The sequence below is a fragment of the Pithys albifrons genome, chromosome 1 (genome assembly GCF_047495875.1).
Source record: "Pithys albifrons albifrons isolate INPA30051 chromosome 1, PitAlb_v1, whole genome shotgun sequence".
NCBI classification, from domain to species: domain Eukaryota; kingdom Metazoa; phylum Chordata; class Aves; order Passeriformes; family Thamnophilidae; genus Pithys; species Pithys albifrons.
The window spans coordinates 99,337,267-99,356,768 of record NC_092458.1 but is presented as its reverse complement, the minus strand read 5'-3'; the positions used below and the strand labels follow the sequence as shown (position 1 = coordinate 99,356,768).

At 40.2% G+C, this 19,502-nt stretch overlaps 2 protein-coding genes across 13 annotated transcripts in view; both read right to left on the bottom strand.

Annotated features, from left to right (window-relative positions):
• Nucleotides 1-118: 118 nt before the first annotated feature.
• Nucleotides 119-6,984, bottom strand: CFAP298 (cilia and flagella associated protein 298). Its single transcript, XM_071562520.1, has 7 exons — nucleotides 6,620-6,984; nucleotides 5,385-5,552; nucleotides 4,194-4,261; nucleotides 2,513-2,668; nucleotides 1,957-2,088; nucleotides 594-689; nucleotides 119-501 (listed from the first exon to the last, which is right to left on the bottom strand). Exons 1-7 carry the CDS (start codon nucleotides 6,756-6,758, stop codon nucleotides 391-393), a joined length of 870 nt encoding a protein of 289 aa, XP_071418621.1. The 5' UTR covers nucleotides 6,759-6,984; the 3' UTR covers nucleotides 119-390.
• A 394-nt stretch (nucleotides 6,985-7,378) lies between these two features.
• The window catches only part of SYNJ1 (synaptojanin 1), a 59,020-nt gene continuing 46,896 nt past the window's right edge, over nucleotides 7,379-19,502 (bottom strand). For 7 of the 12 annotated variants that reach the window (XM_071562379.1, XM_071562371.1, XM_071562425.1 and 4 more), the window contains 6 exons: nucleotides 17,612-17,659; nucleotides 16,049-16,087; nucleotides 15,916-15,956; nucleotides 13,946-14,048; nucleotides 12,788-12,999; nucleotides 7,379-9,457 (listed from right to left, as the gene is read on the bottom strand). In XM_071562379.1, the coding sequence (XP_071418480.1) occupies nucleotides 8,621-9,457; nucleotides 12,788-12,999; nucleotides 13,946-14,048; nucleotides 15,916-15,956; nucleotides 16,049-16,087; nucleotides 17,612-17,659 (1,280 nt within the window). In that variant the 3' untranslated portion in view covers nucleotides 7,379-8,620. Of the gene's footprint in view, nucleotides 9,458-11,222; nucleotides 11,247-12,787; nucleotides 13,000-13,945; nucleotides 14,049-15,915; nucleotides 15,957-16,048; nucleotides 16,088-17,611; nucleotides 17,660-19,502 lie in introns of all 12 variants that reach the window. The other 5 variants (XM_071562450.1, XM_071562466.1, XM_071562416.1 and 2 more) reach the window with 3 other exon arrangements.

Here is a 19,502-nt window from a genome sequence, read left to right as displayed (position 1 = left end):
CATTAGCCTGAGAAAACTGATTTCTTGTAAAATAAATTACCTTCTACAGGACACACCATCTAACAGTAATGCAAGAATAAGAAGAAAGTATAAAGACCACTCCAAACAACACCAAAAGTGCCAGTGCGTATTTACTAGATTATTATCTATGAAGTGGATTAATATTTCCATTTTCAAATTACAAGTTTCTAATAAAATACGAAACTTCAAGAAAATTGGTTCAATTCTTTGTAAAGACAAATGCTGCTGGAGTTACAGAGAAATGTCAACATTTATTGAACACCCAAGGCCACAGAACTGATAATTTCATCTTCTGTCTGAAGAACCTACTGCACACAATCCTCACTGCAAACAAGAGTATTGACCAAACAAGAAGGGGTTTGCAGAAATTCATCTTGGACCCCATTTGATGTCTTTTACACCATGAAATTGCCTTTTCAAAGCATGGTTGTCTGCCCACTCAGCATTTAGAAATGAGTTGTCATCATCCTCCTCCAGTTTCTGTGAACAGAACGGAGAGAAAGGCAGTGAAGGACACAGCCCACGCTCTTTGGCAGAGCAGCACAGCTTCAGGGCACCAAAGAGACACTTACCTTCAGCAGCTCCTGCTTTCTGTAGTAATACAGCATCATCTCTTTTTGCTCTTCCTGACTAATCACAGGCTCACGCCCTGGAGCTCCTTGTCCTTTCTGGAAGGGAAACGGTAAATGTAACTGCTAGTGGCATTTGTGATAAAAAGTAGAAGCTGCTACACAAAAATAGCAAAAACCTTCCTTCAGACAACAGGATTTCTCAAATTTAGTAAGGTTCCTCAGGACAGGAAAACAAATGTTGAGAAACTGCTCCTTGCATTCATAGAATCACAGAATGGTCTCAGTTGGAAGGGGCCTTGAAGATCATTTAATTCCAACTCTCTGCCATGTGCAGGGGAATTTTCCACTAGGACCAGGTTGCTCCAAGTCCTGTCCAACCTCACCTTGGACACTTCCAGGACAGGGCAGCCAGAGCTTCTCTGGACAATCTGTGCCAGGGCCTCACCACCCTCACAGGGAAGCGAGGATTATTTTTATATCTCAAGATCTGAATCATGCTGTCAATTTTATGGACATCAGTGGAAGATGCAAACAGGACTGAGTCTATTTTAATTAAACTTCCACTCTAGAAGAATTAATAAACGTGTTTTAAGGTCATTCTAGATATCTCAGGATACACCCATCCTGCTAATACAAACTGAGCATGGCATAGTACTTAGTAAAGCAGGGAAGGAAGGGAATTGCAAAACACTACAAATAAAGGAAAAGAAATAAATGGAAGAAACAATGCACAGAGCAGAAAACAGCTGGTGAAAGCTACAGTCAGCAACAGCAAACAGAGCAGCTTGCATGGAGATGGCTGATGATTTCTAGAACAAAAAAGGTCTGAGGCAGTTTAGGCAGAGAGAAACCCTTGTGCTACGCCACATCATCTGAAGAAGTCCATCAACCAAATAAACAGGCAACTTCCCTGGGAGTCTACACTGCAGTGGCCATTAAGCTGCCACACTGTTTTTCAATCACCCTGAGAGGAAAGAGAAATAAATTCTGGTCTTCTAGATGACAGACACATAAATCACCTGACATATCTCCAAGGGATGCACTGCAGACACTTCCAGGTGACAAGATTTGCCATAAAACCTTTCAATTTGTATTTCATCTATTTTTAAATACCTCTTTGTTGTACTTCATGAAAGTGGTATGGAGCAAGTAATAGTAGTAAAAAGTATGTAAATGACAGGCAAAGGAATTACTAAAGAAAAATTCTGAATATAATAAATTCAAACCTTAAAATAGATATGCATTTTTAAGACACTCAAGCCAAAACTAATACAAAGCATTTTATATGCCTATGGACAATTCTCTTCCACAAAGAACAGTCAAAGGTGAAGAACTTGTAGAGACATCTCCCAGCAACACTCACTTTCTGGATCTTGACAATGATGGTTGTTTTCTCATTTTTCCCTACGTAGTCAGACAGCAACTTTGTTTCTTGCAACTCCTTTCCTGCCCACCATAACTGTGCTTCTGATTCTTTTATAACTTCAAGTCCAGCCTGTGATATACAAACAAGGTGAAGTGTTGTGGGTGTTGTTTCTTGCTCTATTTGTTTATTGCTTTTTTTTCCAAATCTACTTCTGCTACATCTTTCACCTCATACTCATCTATGGCATTCATTCATATTCCATTCAGTCTTGATCTCATGTGAACACTTTGGGCAATAAACTCTCCATACTGGAGGTGACAAGCTATTTAAAATGAGACCCAGACTTACCTGAATGTTGTATGCAACATTTGAAATAAACTCCATTAATTTTATTTCTAGTTAAGCTATTGGTGTGTTTTTATGTAAACAGAGACAAAAATATTAAACAAATTTTGTCATGCAAGTAAAAACAACTTTCACTGATAAGAGGGAGAACAGCATAGCACATGTTTAACCCAGGGACTACATAGAACAGGAATACATTACTGCATACATGAGTTCCTGACAAGTCTTTATCTTCAAACTCCATCCTAATTGGATCGTGTGGCGGCAATCCCATCGGATACACAATCATCACAGCCCCTCGGAGCTGCTCCAATGCATCTTTCACCATCTCCATATTAACACACATGTTGGCCTGAACTTGTTTCTGAAATACAGACAGGGATCACTAGCAATTTAAGCAAACCTGCATGAATACTTTGCTTCAGATCCAGTTCAGAGTTTCAGAGGTGGGATATCTGAGCAGAGCTAACAGGCTGTAGGCTGTAAAAAGATACCAGGAGTGCAAATTTCCTCATTGGAATACTGACTTTGGAGTACATCACTTCCCTTTAGCCCTCTGTTTAGCCTGCTTACATGGGGTGGGAGAGGAAACAAAAATAGGAGATTTCTACTACATTCTTAAGGACGCACTTAGCATCAACTGCCTGTGGGACACGACTCAAGCCTGGACACGTATGACCACAGACACTGGACGGGGAGGCTTTGGTTCCAAGTGCTTATGATTCATGAACGTGATTCAAAGCAGCAGAATTCAAGTAAGAGATGAAGAAGGGGCCTAAGGGAAAAAAATGGTGCACATGTGAGCAGAAGCATAAAGCTCGGCGTATTCACAGCTCCTGCAAGGACCTGTATGATCAAACACTTGAGATCATTCCAAACGCTAGCACAAAGGAAAAAGAAGAAATTAACACATTTAGAAGAGAAGAAAAAAAGTTTTTCCCAATGGATTCAATGGTTTCAGTATTTTAAATAATAAGGTAAGAGAATGTTGCCTCCTTGTGGACACTTTTAATCTGGTTAACTAGCCAATGCAACTTAAAATACACAGGCACATTTCATCATTTTTTATCATTATAAAGTGATGAAATTCACAAACCACTTCTCAAACTGTCTTTAATTTCATTCAACAAAGAAGTCTTATATTACTTAAGTTGTGTTTCAAAGTCATACAAATGCTGACACACAACACAGAACATCTACAGATTTGACAAAGTGAAGTTGAATACTTGAGAGCACCGTCCTGCAAGGGCCTACCCTCACACTTGTCTTTGAACACACTCACTGGGATTAAGCATGAGTCCAAGTGCTTGTCAAACCAAGGCCTAATCCCTGCCCCATCCCTGAATTGTCCCGGGCCAGGCTGGATGGAGTTTGGAGCAACCTGGTCTAGTGGAAGGTGTGCCTGCCTGTTGCAGAGTAGTTGGAACTTCACGATCTTTAAGATCCCTTCCAACCCAAACCATTCTGTGATAATCTAAGAGATTAGAACCCATTTTTCAATTAAGTATACATAAAACTCAAAAGGCTGTCTTGACTCCATGAAAAACGCAGAACCCAGTTAATTTTTCACCAGAAAGCATGACAAGCATTTGCCCCAAGAACACATCAATACCAAATTGTGTGGGTAACATTAATCATTCCATGTGGGCGTGACTGCCAGCGTTTCACTTGGAGTTTAGAATCTGATTCCTTAACTTGTTGAACCTGCTTGCCAAAAGCTATGAAGGAAATCATTAACAGAGATGTACGTTTTTATTAGACTATTCATATCACTACATGGTATTTCTCAAGAACTGGCAGCCCTTGCACTCGAAGTCTGGTTTTATTTAAGCTGCCCAACTCCACAGCACTTATTAAGAAAGCATCACACACTGCTTGAGGAAATTTACCTTAGAGATTAATGCCTTGGCTTCCTCTATTGTCTTCTTTATAACCTGCTGCATTTTTTCATTTGGAGCTAAAAATAAGAGACACATATTTGGTCTACACTTACTGTAAAAAACACAAGCACATAACCTGTCCAGAATCCACTGTGAGCAAATCACAAAGCAGGAAAGACAGTCCTATGCTGCAGCCTATTTACAAGTTGGATTGTTCATTCCCATATTTCTTACTAACGTGCAAGACAAAACAGGGACAGCCAACTTACTTTCCCCCAGAGACATGTGACTGGTATTTACCCCATCCTGGAAGTGTTCAAGGGCAGGTTGGATGGGGCTTGGAGCAACCTGGTCTAGTGGAAGGTCCCATGGCAGAGGATGGAACTGGATGAGCTTTAAGGTCCCTTCTAACCCAAATCATTCTGTGATTTTGTAATTTTGTGACTTAGAATTTCATTTGGGACAAAGGTACTGAGTAGAAAGCAACAACTATAATCCTATACCCTCCGTAACATAAAACAAGGCTCTTTTCCTGCTGGACTATTGGGGACTGTACTGGCAGATGTATTTCTAGTGGGCACAATAGCTCACAGTGTTCTGAATTTTTTTCTAACAGCAAAGGTAGGTTTGCAAATACACTGTTCACTTGATATCACATAATACTTACCTATTTTAATTGCTAGAAAAAGCCTGTCCTCAAATACAAAAATCCAATTAAAGCATACTCATTCCCAGCTTATTTCCTAGTTAAGTGCTTCATGGTATTTGGTTAGGCTCACACATTCACTGTACAGTAACTTTGTCAACATCACAAAGCTGTCCTCTCAGTAACAAACATACTCTTTAAGTCTGAGTCCCAGTCAATAAGAAAAAAGGAGAAATATTAGAAAAACAACTTGTTAATGTATCTGTAATGTAAATATCTGGAGAAAAACAGTTCTCAAGTATACAGACAGGGAGAATAAATTACAATGGACAGTCCAACTTGCTCCTGGTGATTGTTTGTGTGCTGAAGAAGATATGCTGCTCTTTACACTTTTAAATCAGCATTACCTCAGGCCATAACCCAAGACAGAATGCCTGTGTATGTAACTGATAGTTTGACTATTCAGGTCCATGAATTAGGGGTTTGTTGTTTGTTCCCTGTTACAGATTGTCTGTGTCTGCAGGGAAAGAAACAAACCTTTACATTTCACTTACCGTGCCCATTTCTCCGACCCATTTCATCCTTCCTGAAGATGCTCCCACCGCTTGGGACACACTTCTCTGTCCACTCATCTTTTAACTTCAGCTCTCCAATTTGCTCATCTGTTAGTCCTTGCATATTGTAAGGCAAGGAAATACCATGCTCTGCTAGCTCCTCCATCTCTATAGTGTGTTCAGAGAACAAGATTAAAAATCTTCGTTATTACAGACCGTTTGCAAAAGCCTTTCACATGATGTGTGTGCAGGCAAACTTTAACCCTAGCCTTCAAACAGCTAAGTACAGGGAATAAATAATAAGGGATATAAATTCACACAGATAGATACAGACACTGTAATTATGTTTAAGTTCATAGATTTCACATACATATTGCACAGTGTAACAAATACACTTGCAGGAATTCAAGCCTCAATGGTACTTGCTGGCCACAACCCTTTTCTTTTTGGCATTTCCCCAGTCAGCTTTAGATGATATTTTAAATTTCAGAGCAGCCTCAGTATGGCCTCAGACACCCCTGAAATCCAGTGGCTCGAGCACAGCAGGTGAGGGTAGGCTGTACTCCCCAGGTCAGGCTCACCTGAAGGGAATCTCTGTGCTGGCAGCCCCACAGTAGGGCAGGAAATGTTTGTTAAAGCTGTCTCAGAACTGAACTCTGCACCAGTTCAGGCACATCAGTGACATGGCAATGGATGCCTTGCACCAGGCACATGGTAGGGAACAATCTCACTCATTCATGTGTAAGGGGATACTGCTGGTCACAAAGGACCCCTTCCCAATGCCAAAATGGGGACTTTGGATAAGGGCACAGAGTGACAAGACAAAGAGCAATGGCTTTAAGTGGAGGGGAGTAGATTTAGATATGAGGAAGAAATTCTTCCTTTCGAGTGTGATGAGGCCCGGGCATACGTTACCTAGAGAAGCTGTGGCTGCCCCATCCCTAGAAATGCCCAGGGACACGCTGGGTGGGGCGTGGGACAACCTAGTCTAGCGGGAAGTGTCCCTCCCCATGGCAGGGGGAGGGAACTGGATGTTAAAGTCCTTTCCAGCCTCTGGTTTAAGCAGCCACTACAGGCTCTGGCAGCGGGTGTTTTCAGGCCTGTGCAGTGCCCGCGTTAAAATCCCAAACCCGTGAATTTACACGGTTTCGGTGAGCGAACACCGCTCTGATAAAAGCGGGGAAGGCGCGTTCCCGCTGCCCAGCCGGTGCCCGGGAGCCGTTCCGGGGCGGTACCTGAGCACAGGCGCTGCACCTTCAGCCGCCCGTTGTGGATGCGAGCGGCGAGCGGCGCCAGCTCGGCCAGGCGGACGCTGCCCGGCGCCTCCAGCAGGAACTGGCTCTCGCCGCCGCGCTTCACATGCAGCCGCACCATAGCCGGGACCAGCGGAACCCCTCAGCAACGGAGCCGCGTCCCTGGCTATCTGCAAAGGCGAGCGAGCGCGGGGAAACGGCTGCACCCCGCAACGCGCTGAGGGGCACGACAGGGCCGCTGTTGTGGCCGCCCCCGCTGTCACCGGAACCGTCGGGATCTAGGCGGACCCTCGGGATCCTCCGCAGCTGCCTCACTGGTGCCCCTGCCGGGTCCGCTTCCGCTTCCGGCCCTCCCGTGCCGCCACCAGGGCTCCTTAAAGGACTCGCGCACCCCGCGGGGCACGGAGAGAGAACGAGCACCGGATCAAGGTGCAGGAACGTTCATTTCATGGGTATCCGGGTGTCCCCGGGAAGGAGAATACAGCAGCGGACAGGTGTGAGGGAGCACCGGGAACAGCGCCCAGGGACACGTGGGCAACGGGTTACATTTCAATCCTTTGTGTTGTCAGAGCTTATGCTGTTAAGTCATCGCTCCCATATATTAACACACGTCACGGCGTTACTACAGCTTAGTAATATGTAATTTTATACACACTGGAATTCCGGAGCATTCCCGGTGATTTCTGCAGGCTCTGCTGTCAGTCCCACAACCCTGTGAAGTTCAGAAGTGCTTACGCGAGGTACAGTTCAGACAGTAGTTTTTAATCACTGCAGTTAGATACTCGACAACATATTCATCATGTGACTCCCAATAGCAAAAAGCTGCCCCCCGGGTAATATAGGAATATACCAAAACACCAATCATACAGATGTTTATACCAACAGCATAAAACAAAGTAACTCACACACCCAAGCACAAGCCACAAGCAGGACTACTGCTGTTCCAAATGCACAAGCTGGGGGACCTGAATGAGAAAAAGCGCCATATAAAACTATCACTCCTCTACACAGCTGCAGCTCGTGGTTAACCAGGGACTACTCAAAGGGGCAGTGGATTATTTTATAGATCATGTCTTGATCGCAAGAGAGAATTTAAAAAGCACAGTACCCTTCAGTATTTTGCTACTCTAATACAACTTATTTAGTGTGGTGTTTTACTTCCTGGCTGGCAGATTATATTGTCTGCAACTGGTAAAGAAAGACTACTTTGTGTCTCAAAACCCAAGGGTAATCTGTTTCCAGAGGTTGAGGGAAAACTTCTATCAGCTGTTTCTAATTTCTGGAAAAAACAAATAGTTAAAATAGTAATGAATAAAGAGATGATATGGTATGGAACAATTATTCTGAATTAGTGCTAGTGAGTGTATGTCACAATAGTATTTAATAGCTAAAATGTACCAACACAGAAAATTAATTGAATATATTAATATGCAAAGTTTTGTTTGTATTTTGAAAGTAAACTACTTTTGTTGTGCCTCAAATTCAAATATAAACCTCTGTTATAAATTAAAACAACTTCTAAACAATACTTGTCAACATTCAAATCTCAAAAAACTTTTGCAGCTCTTTGGTAAATACTTAGCAATACAGTTAACAAAACAGTCAAAAGGGAGGGGAAAGACTACCAGCAGGAAGCCTCTTCGTGAAATTCCATGAGGGGGAAGAGAAATAAGACAGCTCCCTAAGCAAAATCTATGTCCAGGATTGGTAGATTTTAATGAGATCAGTAGCTCATCCTTCTTCTCTTTATCTGCCTATTCAAATGTTATTACATTGGAATTTTAATAAATGTCAGACAATTTTTTGTGCTCTACCATATATACACATTCAAAATTTATACACAAACAATATTGGCTATTTATGAGTAGAGTTAAGTTTCAGTGCATTTAACAATGAATTATTGCACATAGAATAATCTCAAACACCCAATTACTCTACTGGATACATGTAGCAACAAATACAACCCATTGTATCTTTGAACAACTATCTTTCTGTAAAATCATGAGCTGGTGACACCTGTGGAACTGATGAGGGGAAGGGATTTGCAGGAGACCTGTTGCTGTTTGCTCTGGATGGTACAGGGGTTGCAGGGGGTCTCCTTGCTGGCATTGTACAGAAGCAATCAGTAGAGCTTTTATTCCAGTCATCACTAACATTAAAATCTGAACCAAGGAAAGTCTTTTGTTCAGTGCCCAGCAAACTTGGAGAACCAGCTGACTTCCTGGAGCCGAGTTGCTGAAAATCTGGGACACTTGTAGATGGCTTTAGCTTCACACTGAAGTTCTCGTCCTCATCAAACATCACCCACCCCTTGGGTTGCACATTTTCTGCCTTGAGAGATTTACTTCGCGAGCAAAACATGTTTTCAGCTGCATCCACAGGCTTGGCTGTGTTACAGCTAGGGGAGGGCAGGGACGGGAAAGAATGGGAAACTGCAGGTCCTTTCCATACCTGTGAGGTCACTCTGGACCCTCGTGTTTCCACCCTAAATGGGTTCCCAGCACTAGGAATCCTCTCAATGAATGGATTTGTGCAGTTCAGCACAGTAATAAATGGATTTGGAGAGATGCGCTTATGTTCCTGGGATGACTGGAAGGCTGGAATAGGAGGCATTGCTGGCATGCAGTTTACACTATTCAAATTATCAGAGTTTCTTTGTGTTGCTGAAGGCAAAGGTGTCAACTCCTTCTGGTTTAAGATCGGAGCAGGTAATGTTTGGACACATGTCTGCATCTGGGACATGAGTAGCTGGAATGACAGGTCTTCAAAAGGGTCAATGCTGAGGTGAGGGTTGGTGCTGTATAGCCAGCTGGGTTTCAGCTGCAAAGCAAACAATGTGCTCAATAATCTCCATGACTGGTTCCTCATTATTCCTGACCCTCTGACCCTCCCCCTGCTTTCTCACTCTTCCAGCTAAAACTTCAACACAATTTGGTTGTAACTACAATGGAAACAACAACCCTGAACCCCTTCTCTGAAAAAAAAGCCTACTGAGTTGTTAAACATCATGACTCCCCCATTTGCTGGTCAATGCATCTGCAATCTACTTCCTACAGGTCAGAATCCCAGTGAAAGGCACCAAGTGAACATTGGATAAGAAAATCTCTGGGAAATGCTACTGTGATAACACAGCACAACTATGAAAGAAAGAGCTCCAGGATGCAGTTTGTCACACTGATGTTACAAGCAGTATTTAAAGATCACAATGGAAGGAAACATTAGTGTCATTAGTATGTGCATATCAGACATTTCTATGCAGACACAGGCATCCTTAGGCATTCCAGTGCTTTCTGACCTGGGAAGGGACAATCACTGGTTTCATATTTTAAAACGGCAAGTTATCCTTGTTTAGAATAATACCAAATGGAGGAGATGAGGTTTTCTCCACAGAGCTTCCAAGCTTTTAAAACCAAAAATATTCCTGTTTTTATACATTTCTTCAAACAACAATGCAACTTTTTTACCTTGCAAGAGCTGTCCAAAAAGGGAGCACCTACTTTTTCAGTCAGCACACTGACAGAATAGGGTTTGGAGCTTCCCTTTATTTAATGAATTAAGCTGAAGTTAAAACAGCTCCTGAGAATTCAAACTTCACAGCAAAGTTTGTCATTTTAACATATCGCCTTAATATACTCAAACAGTTTAGGTATTTAGCTTGAAAATTCTGTTAACTGCTGTTTTGTTGAACTAGTATGTGAGCTAAAACTATCAGATGAAATACAGTATTACTACAGCCTAATCTCCTTCTCTATCCATCTTAGGTTCACTGCATTTCTTATGCATAGTTTGAAGTGTGTCTCCACACATACGCTACTTAGGCAGCTCCACAAAATTAGTCTACAGGCTTTAGAGATGCTAGGGAATAATAAGAATATGGCAAGTTTTCCCCAGTGTATGAAACATAACAATTTATTTAAAAAAAAATTCAGTTGGATCTTGAATTTGGTGTATATAAACTGTGTTTTGTAGAATAACATTAAAACAAAGGCACTGAATAACTGAGGGGAAAATGTGAAAAACTAAACTGCTGAAAGGATAGAAATCAAATGTAGCTTGGCACCAGCTGGTTAAGTCCTGTGGTCATTAAAAGTACAAGATCCCAAGAAAACTACAAATCCCAGTTGCTCCTTATTGTAAATAAAATTTACTCTGAATAATTCTGGAATGAAATGCTTTTAAAATTGTAACAAACTATTTATTTTACTTTGGGTAGTAGTAAGTTCTTTGAATGTGAAACATGGAGTTTATTTTGAAAAAGAATTGCGTTTAAGAGAATATTTAATGCCAACATTGATCTTTGTTTCCCCAAATAGACTGAGACCAGGAGACTCGGCAGTGACTAAGCAACATAGGTTTCATAAAAGATGATGAAGTAAAATATTTGCTCTGGCACTGATAAATGCAGTCTCATTTTTAAATGCATTATGAAAAGGAAAAGCAAACTATGGTATGACAGTCAATCTATGAATGCAGACCGGTGTTTTTAAATGTGGATGGGACTGCAGATGTATGAAAACAAGATTCATACATCTTTTCTGCTTGAGTAGATGGAGACCACATACGAGATTGGTAAATAGTCAGATACCTGTTACCCTGATGGTTGCTCCTGCTTGTGAAAGAGAAACAGACATCAAAGGAGAAAGTTAGGAAGAAAATGTTACAAAATGTTAAAAATACTTCCACAAATTTTCACAAAGCCATTTTTTGAGCTATGAATACAAATCACAAGTATTTATTATACACTGGATAAAATTCTGAATTTTGGTTGTGTTCTACTGCAAGGTTGACCATTAAGAATCAAAAACCCAATTCAAGCCCATTCTAATGTTATTTCCATACAGATCCTCACTCTGCAGCTGATTGAGCCACTTTTTGGAGATGGATTATAAGAATTTGAGCACTGATGGTCTAATTCTAGCCATCTATTAACATGAAAAGCCTCATAGCTCTCATTCTGGGAACTGTGTTGGTACAACCACTCACCTACAGTAATAGTTTTTCAAGCTGAAAAAACGTAAGACTTCTCATTCTATTGAAAACTAAAATCTCCTTACTTTACAATAAATAACAGCTATTTACAATAACTAACTCTCTCTTTTAATATATTGCTTGGTTATCTATAGAGTTCTGAATATTCAGACTGTATACAAGCAATTGTTTTTATAAGGAGAGATTTAGGTTCTTCAATGTTACAATCAAGATTTGCATAATTTGCTTAGAATCCACTACCTCTCAAAAGACTTTGTATTTATTTAAGAAACTTTCCTCAGAAAACTCCGTACTTTTTGGCCTAAGTTTCCAAAATGAAAAACAGTTAACAGGCAGAGAGATAGAGAGGTTCAGCAGGAAGAAAGGGAAAGCATTTAAAGTTTTTTCAATTTGAATGCAAAATCAACTCACTGAGGACTGAATTTAGCTGCTTCACTGTGGTACAAAATAGGCATTGCTGTAGCAAATGATGGCTTAAGTTGTAGGCATAAGGAAAAATCTGAGCAGTACTGAAAACCTGATTCTGCATTTTTAAGCAGTGGAAGAAACTATGGCTTTCACTAGAAAAAGTTGTGGTTTTTTATAATAGCATTTTAAATGGTCCTACAGAACAGAACGTTAATGTTACTCTATGAAATTGTCACATTATTTTGATATGTTTCTGTATTTTAACTGACACTGGGGAATGGGGAGGGATCTATTTCTGTTAAGTGTTTATTAGCATTGTCTTTCTCCAATGAATGATCATCAACATAAAGCACCACAACATGCAATGACTATTAAAAACATTACTAATCTTACTTGCTACTTGTCATGCAGGTGTCATTATAAAACTAAATTTCTTAGATGGAGTGTTTTTCCATACAGTTGCCTAATCACAACATAATTGTAAGAACAAGCTGTCCATAAGTTGTAAGATTGTCATGACAAATCCTAAGTTAATTTTTTAGTATTTAAGATGTTAGTTATTCACAGACAATATGTAAGCAATTATTACCCTACTAGAATCTGACCACCTTTGAATCCACTCTTTTGACCTTTATTTTGGTTTGTATGCTTGCTTTAGGAGCTCCTCACAAGTCTGCAGGATTCAGTACAAGCTCTGCTAATTTACATAACAACTACAAAAATAAGAAGTATTTCTAAGGTGTTTTTACTTACTTGCTGCTGGGATGGAGCAGGTTCAGAAGGCAAACTGTGAGAGGATCGGCTACGAGGAGGTGGCTGTGGTGGTTCCAGGCTCTGTAGGACACTTGCCTGAGATGGATGTGATGCCACAGGTATCAGGGGCTCCTGCATCCTTAGCACAGGAGTGCTGGGTGGAGCAGGGCCAGCAGCCTGAGGCTTTAGTGGTTCAGGGAGCAACGGTGAGCCTGAAAGAATATTTGGAGTGATTTTCATCATCAAGAATTGTAACAGAAGTCCTAAGGATGGCATGATGAGGATACGTGGCTGTGGAAACACCAAAGAGACCTGCAGAGGAAGGTGCTGTAAGAACAGCAGGTGTTCATGGCAACAAGATTGGAAATCATCAAAAGCTCAGCAGACCTCCATTAAAAATTATTTAGTTTAAACTGAAAGAGCAAGTCCAGATTGGGTAATGAGAGGAAATTCTTCCCTGTGAGGGTGGGGAGGCCCTGGCACAGGTTGCCCAGAGAAACTGTGGCTGCCCTATCCCTGGAAGTGTTCAAGGCCAGGTTGGACAGGGCTTGGAGCAATCTCTTCTAGTGGAAGGTGTCCCTGCCTACAGCAGAGGGACAGAACTTGATGATTTTTAAGGTTCCTTCCAACGTAAACCATTCTGTGATTCTATACAAAACAGAGAACTAGAAGCCATGTCATTTCTAAACGCACTTCAGTAGTATTGAAACAGTATTTTCGAGTCACTATTATAAAATGTATATTTTGACATTAATAAAGGGGTTTTGTAACTGAGTTTAGGAAGTGGCCTGGGGAGTCAAACATAAATTCTATTCCAGATCTTATGATTATAGAACTACCAATGCAGAGAATGTCCAGAGACCAACATGATGAGACACATCAGCATGCTCAGATCAAAATATTGTAATCTGTTCACAGCTTCTCCTCATAACAGGCAATCTATAAATCAAGATCCCATGTGATATTGAGATTGTTATCTCGTGAGGGTTTACAGTACTTGTGGATGATTAACAGAAACTGTCAAGTGTTACTACATTCAACAATCTTAATATCTAGTGAACAGTGGAAACATCTATTGGAAAACATAGCATTCAAACCAGAGACTGTATCTCTTGACTGAATAGTGATGTTTATATTTAACTTATAAAACAAACTTACCCCGTGGTAGTTCAGCTGGTTTGGTCTGAGTTTCGGGTCTTCCCCCTGAGGGACGGACATGGCTTTGTGTGGCACTGATAACTCCAGCTCGAGGAGGAACAGTCTGACATGTTAATGGGTAAAAGAAAGTATTTTAGCTCTACTTTGGAGATGTAATAATCTACTGCTAAATGATTTTTCACAGGACTCTGAAATAATGTTTTATGCACACGTAAAAGCAAAGAATATATTTTCAAAACATGACGAGGTTTCAATTTAAAGCAAATTTTACAACAGTTTTCAACTTTATATAAATATTTATATGCACAACAATACTAGAAGCATATTGAAAGCTGGATACAAGACACTGGAATAAAAATGCCAGAGTTCAAGGGAAGAAAAGAAGCAAGCACCTTAGAAGATGTTTTTTCAGACCTTCTGTTACATTTCTTTGGGTTTTTTGTTGGGGTTTAGGAGTTTTTTGGTTGTTTGTTTCGCTTGTGGATTTTTTTCTGTCTTGATAATAGGAACAAAAATTCTTGTACTTATGCCAGTTCCAAGACACTGGTGAAGTCTCTTCTGTACATCATATTTTCTTATTGAATTCTTTTGCTTTAGAAATGGCAAATCTTGTTCTGGCTCCAGATTACAAGAGGGAAAATTTTTTTAAAAAAAGCAAACAAGGATAAATGAATACATTCTTTCCTGTGTATATTAAGTTTTCTTTATCCAAATTTTAGAAGAGGCTATTTTACATTTCTGGGAAAATAATAAAAAAGCCAAATTCATGAATCGATCTCTAAGAAAAATGAATCAACAAAATATTATTTCAATGGAGAGTTTCAACAGTAGTTTGCAGTAGTTGCAATACTGGAATATGCTGCAAGTTTAGAGAATTATCAGCAAACAATCTCATTTCTTTGTAAATTTTTTAATAATAAGCCTAACATAAAGGCTCCTACTTGCTGCTTTTAAAAAAAATGTGTTTTCCATCTCTTGATTTCTTGCTTGAAGTGAAGCATTTGACCACCCATAAATCGTTATTCCCTTCCTTCGGTTCACTTCTACAAATAAGGGAATGAAATGCAGAACTAATTTTTGTTCAAATAATTGAATGTTTCCTTTTACATGAAGATCTTTATCAAAATTAATATTTAAAACAATGTACAAAATCCCATAACATCAAATAATCATAATGCATCAACTGCCTGAGTAATCCATTAATGGCTGCAAGGAATTAACTGCTGTCAGGATTTACATTTCAGTATAGAAGATAATACACTTTATCATACCAAATCAGCAAGGACATATAATACAAAGAGTAACTCTGCAGCTATTTGAAAGGAGGGTAAAATGTGTATAATTTGAGAGCCTATTATATAATTGCATAGAATGCAAAACAATCAAGTCACATCCAGTATATATTTAGATATATATAGGACTATTTTTAGTCAACAGATGAAAACTGCTGAGGGAATTAACTTATAGAAGGTGTAAACTGACCAGTCAGTTTTGGAAATATTTCACATCTGTTATGTGTTGGAAGAAATTTGAACTTAGAAGTTTTTGTGCACAGCCCAGGCCATGGACTGGGAAACGGGCCCTCTGTATCCTTGAGCCTGCTTCAAGAAGAGCAGTAAACAATAGAAAGAATGCGGCAGCTGCCAGGAGAAGCAGATAAACACATTGATACAGAAAGGCATAGTTTTGAGAAAAGCACCAATCCAGCTGGTAGCACGCCCTAGCCATAGACCAATGATATTCCTGTACTATTTGCAGACTGAGAGAATATGCGATTTGTGCGTGTGTAATGTAAACAATAAATCAGAACGCTGATCATACTCCTATGGAGGTTACATCGTGATTCTCGCGCCGGAAGCTGGGGAGCTCAAAAAAACGACATTTCTTACTTTAGTTATGACTTACATAAATGTTGACCTAATAAAAAGTAGAAACTTAAGAGGCAAATTATAGTAAGACAGGATACCTACCGGTCTGGTTGTGCCTGCTGAAGGTGGAGGCTGACTACGAACTGCAACAGATATCAGAGATTGCTGACTTAAAACAAATTTCAAAACCAACTTCTCTATGTATTATGATTAGTACAAAGCATGTAACTATTACCTAAGATTTCTTTTCTTTGTGTTCCAGGACTTTTTTGTGCTTTGAAGCATGGAAAAAAATTATCTGTGTTAGATAAGCCACAAATGGGTATTAGATGGCAATGTTACATTACCACTAATGAGAGCAAAGAGACATTGTGTTTTTTTAAAAAGTTGTTACATATCACAGACTATTCATCAGCTGTCTCTCTAACAGAATCCTATCTCATGGTACACATGGAATAATTTGACCCTTTTAATTACAAATTAAGTCAAATTACTTCCTGTTTGTTGTAAGCTAAAGATGCCTATTTGTACAGGTGCTCCATGTTCTCAGTTGTGCTAGAAGTTGTTTTGTGGTATATTCTGCAGATGTTCTAACAGCAGTCTTTAAAATAAAAAGAGCTGATATAACATAGTTCCTGGCCCTACACTCTGTGTTTATGGGATAAATTTCTCAGGGCACCAGCCTCACTGTGGCCATGCTGATGCTAATGACAACCTTGTCATTAAAATGCAATGTTCAAGTTGTGAAGTGCGAGAGATAAAAAAATTACTTTTAGCTCAGACAAGTGCACAATTTCTAATAGGCACAGAGGTTTGGGATACTGGCTTGTGTTTCTGTGGCTTATTTCCCAGGAAGGCAAAACCACCATGTCAGTGACATTGAGTGGAAGGAACACTCTGTGCATAATACAGTTCATCAAATCAGCCTCTGGTTGTCAGATAACCTCAGAACCATTGGAATGGGTTTCTGGGCACAGCTCTCAGTGACCCAACTCCCATCCTGAGCAACCTGGTGCCAGTGTACCCTCCTTGGATCAGGACAATGGACTGGATAACCACCAAATTGTCCCTTCCAACCTTGACTATTCTGTGCATAGGGTGATTTGGCCAATTTAGAAAAATAAGCCAGCAAGGTGGCCAAAGTTTGTTGTAGAATACAGGAGGACATCCTGACTGTAACTGAAGTAGGACTTGTATTGCCATACCTATATTTGTTGCAAAGAACACATTCCTAAGTGAATGTGAAGAAACCCAAACCACTGACTGTGCCGCCATGGCTACAGCAGGACTCACCAAGCACTCCAATTGGAATGTGCAAAAGAAATGCGTCTTATATGTCACACACAGTTAGCTATCACCGTGCTCTTCAGAAAGAGACAAAATATTAAATTATAGACTAAATTTTTTAAAAGGAAGTTTCTCTCCCCAAAATGTATGAACATATGTAGTTCTTTATGAAAAATCAGACTCCCTAGATTCCAGATTTAGTTACAGGTATAGCAGTTACTCTGGTTACCAGTCAGCACCATCTTCCTCTGAGAGTCAGCCTGAAAAGCATTCTTGATTAGGGCACTTTAAGTTTTCACTTCATTTTTCATATATGCCTTCTATAACAATTCCCATCATCATTGAAAACCAGGAAGTAACTTGGCTGTCTGAAAACAATGTTAAATAAATTAAGAAAGATCCCATGTGATAAGTACTTTCATGAAACTACCTTTAATATCACAAGGGCAATAGTATTACTCAGGGATTAAATTAGAAATCTGTTTCTAGAATACAAAAATTGTTATGTTACCTTCTACTTCTCTCTTAGCTACCCCAGGACTGGGAGGAGCTCCAAGACCTTTTCAGAGAAAAAAGAGAAGCTGTAGATTCCATAAAAAAAGCACTAGATTGATAAAAGCAAAACCAGAAAGAATAGTGACCCAAGAGAGCTACACACAATTTAACATTGGCCTCGCTGGATTACAGTCACTTGTAGAAGATAATTGTTTGTAGTAGCATGGAAAACCAGACTGGTGTGAACAAGTGCAATCATTTTTAGTAACATCCAGTGTTTTAATTCTACGTTACAGTTGAATTTCATTATTCCTTCAAAATATTCACTCTCCACAAATTCTTGTATACTGAATATGATCTTACAGGTCAGTGTTGAACCTCTTCTAAAGCAGAGCAGTAGTGCCTGCACTCAAGTACTGGGGAATAAACAGCTACATCAGTAACACTCAACAACATTAAGGCTGCTCCCTGTCATTTAGAATACTAAGTCCTCGGTTTCTGTCACGCTCCCTCTGAGTAAGCAACTGGATGGAAAAAGTGTTTCCCACTTTATATAATGTATCCTACAGAACTGCATCATTATCTCCGAGCAGCACTGTGTGCTCAGGAGAGCTGTACCACCTGGTGTTACAGTTCAGATTGAGAGAAAGCAGATTTTCAACCATGTGTAATCATGCTGAATTGTTTTATTTGTGCAATGTGCCTGGAGCGCCCAAATGTGACATGTATCAACTGGCATTTTGGCTGCTCCAAGTGTAAGATTTTTCCAGTGTAGGTTTATATCTGTTGGGTTTTTTTTCTCTCAAGTGTGTGCATATTACTGTTATGATTTATTTTCAGGCTGTAACTTTGGTTTTATTGCTTGAAATACTTTGGAAACTTGGAGGGCTTTTTTTAATTAGTTGCAAGCCCTCTTTACCTTGGAGGAAAACTCCAGTGTGAAGAATGTTTTTGATTCACAAAGAAATTAGAGCTCCAGTAGAAAGTTGTCTTTTTATCTTTGTGTGACTTGGGTCTTTCCTCCTTGAAACTGCCATTTGATTTGCTGAACTTCACTTTGCTTCTTGACAGCTCCAGAATAGATCAGTTTGTTATTGAAATGTCAAGACTCTTACCATGGACATCCTTCAGCAAGAAGTTGGGTGGGAAGTCATGAATTCAGGAGACCAGTCTCGAGTACTGGCTTAAACTCTTTGACACAGGGTGGAAGAAGTGAATACAAATAGTGGTTTTGATGATAAATGGCAATAATTGTGTGCTGTGGTGGGTTATTCTTGCTCCCTTCATCCTGAGACCTGCCAGTCAGGCCGTAACAGCAAACTGAATGTCCTCCCATTGTTCCCAAACTTTAAAATGCCTTTCCCTGATATTTAGATTGTGTTTTTTTTTAATTGCTCCATCTGCATGTGAGAGTTGTGTTGTTGGAACACTTTCAACCACTGCTATTTTGGGGCTGGAGAGGGGTAAACTGGAGGGATTCCTTTCCCCACCACCGAGAAACCAAATGTCACTGCAGGGGTTGTGGTGGAGCGAGAGCTGGCAAAGCAAGGGAGCTCCTGCCACTCTTGTTCCTGTGGCTGAGCCTTCAGAGCTGGAATTTGGATATCTGGCAACTCTGGAGTGGCACAAGTCCAGAGGAAGAAAAGAAGCCAGTGCTCAGGAAGCCTACCTGAAAATCAACTTCTGCCATAGTGCTGACACAGCTTCCTGCTTCATGTGCCAATGTGTGAGATCTGCTCAGAGTGCTCTATTATCTGTGAATTCTGATTTGGGTGGAGATGTCACTCGGAGTGGCACAGTGAAGGCTGCAGATGAAGCTGGAATGTGATTGTCTCCAGAGATGTCAGATCTATGGTTTGGCTGAACATCTGGTTCAAAGACGTGACATCCCAGCATTTGTTATCTGT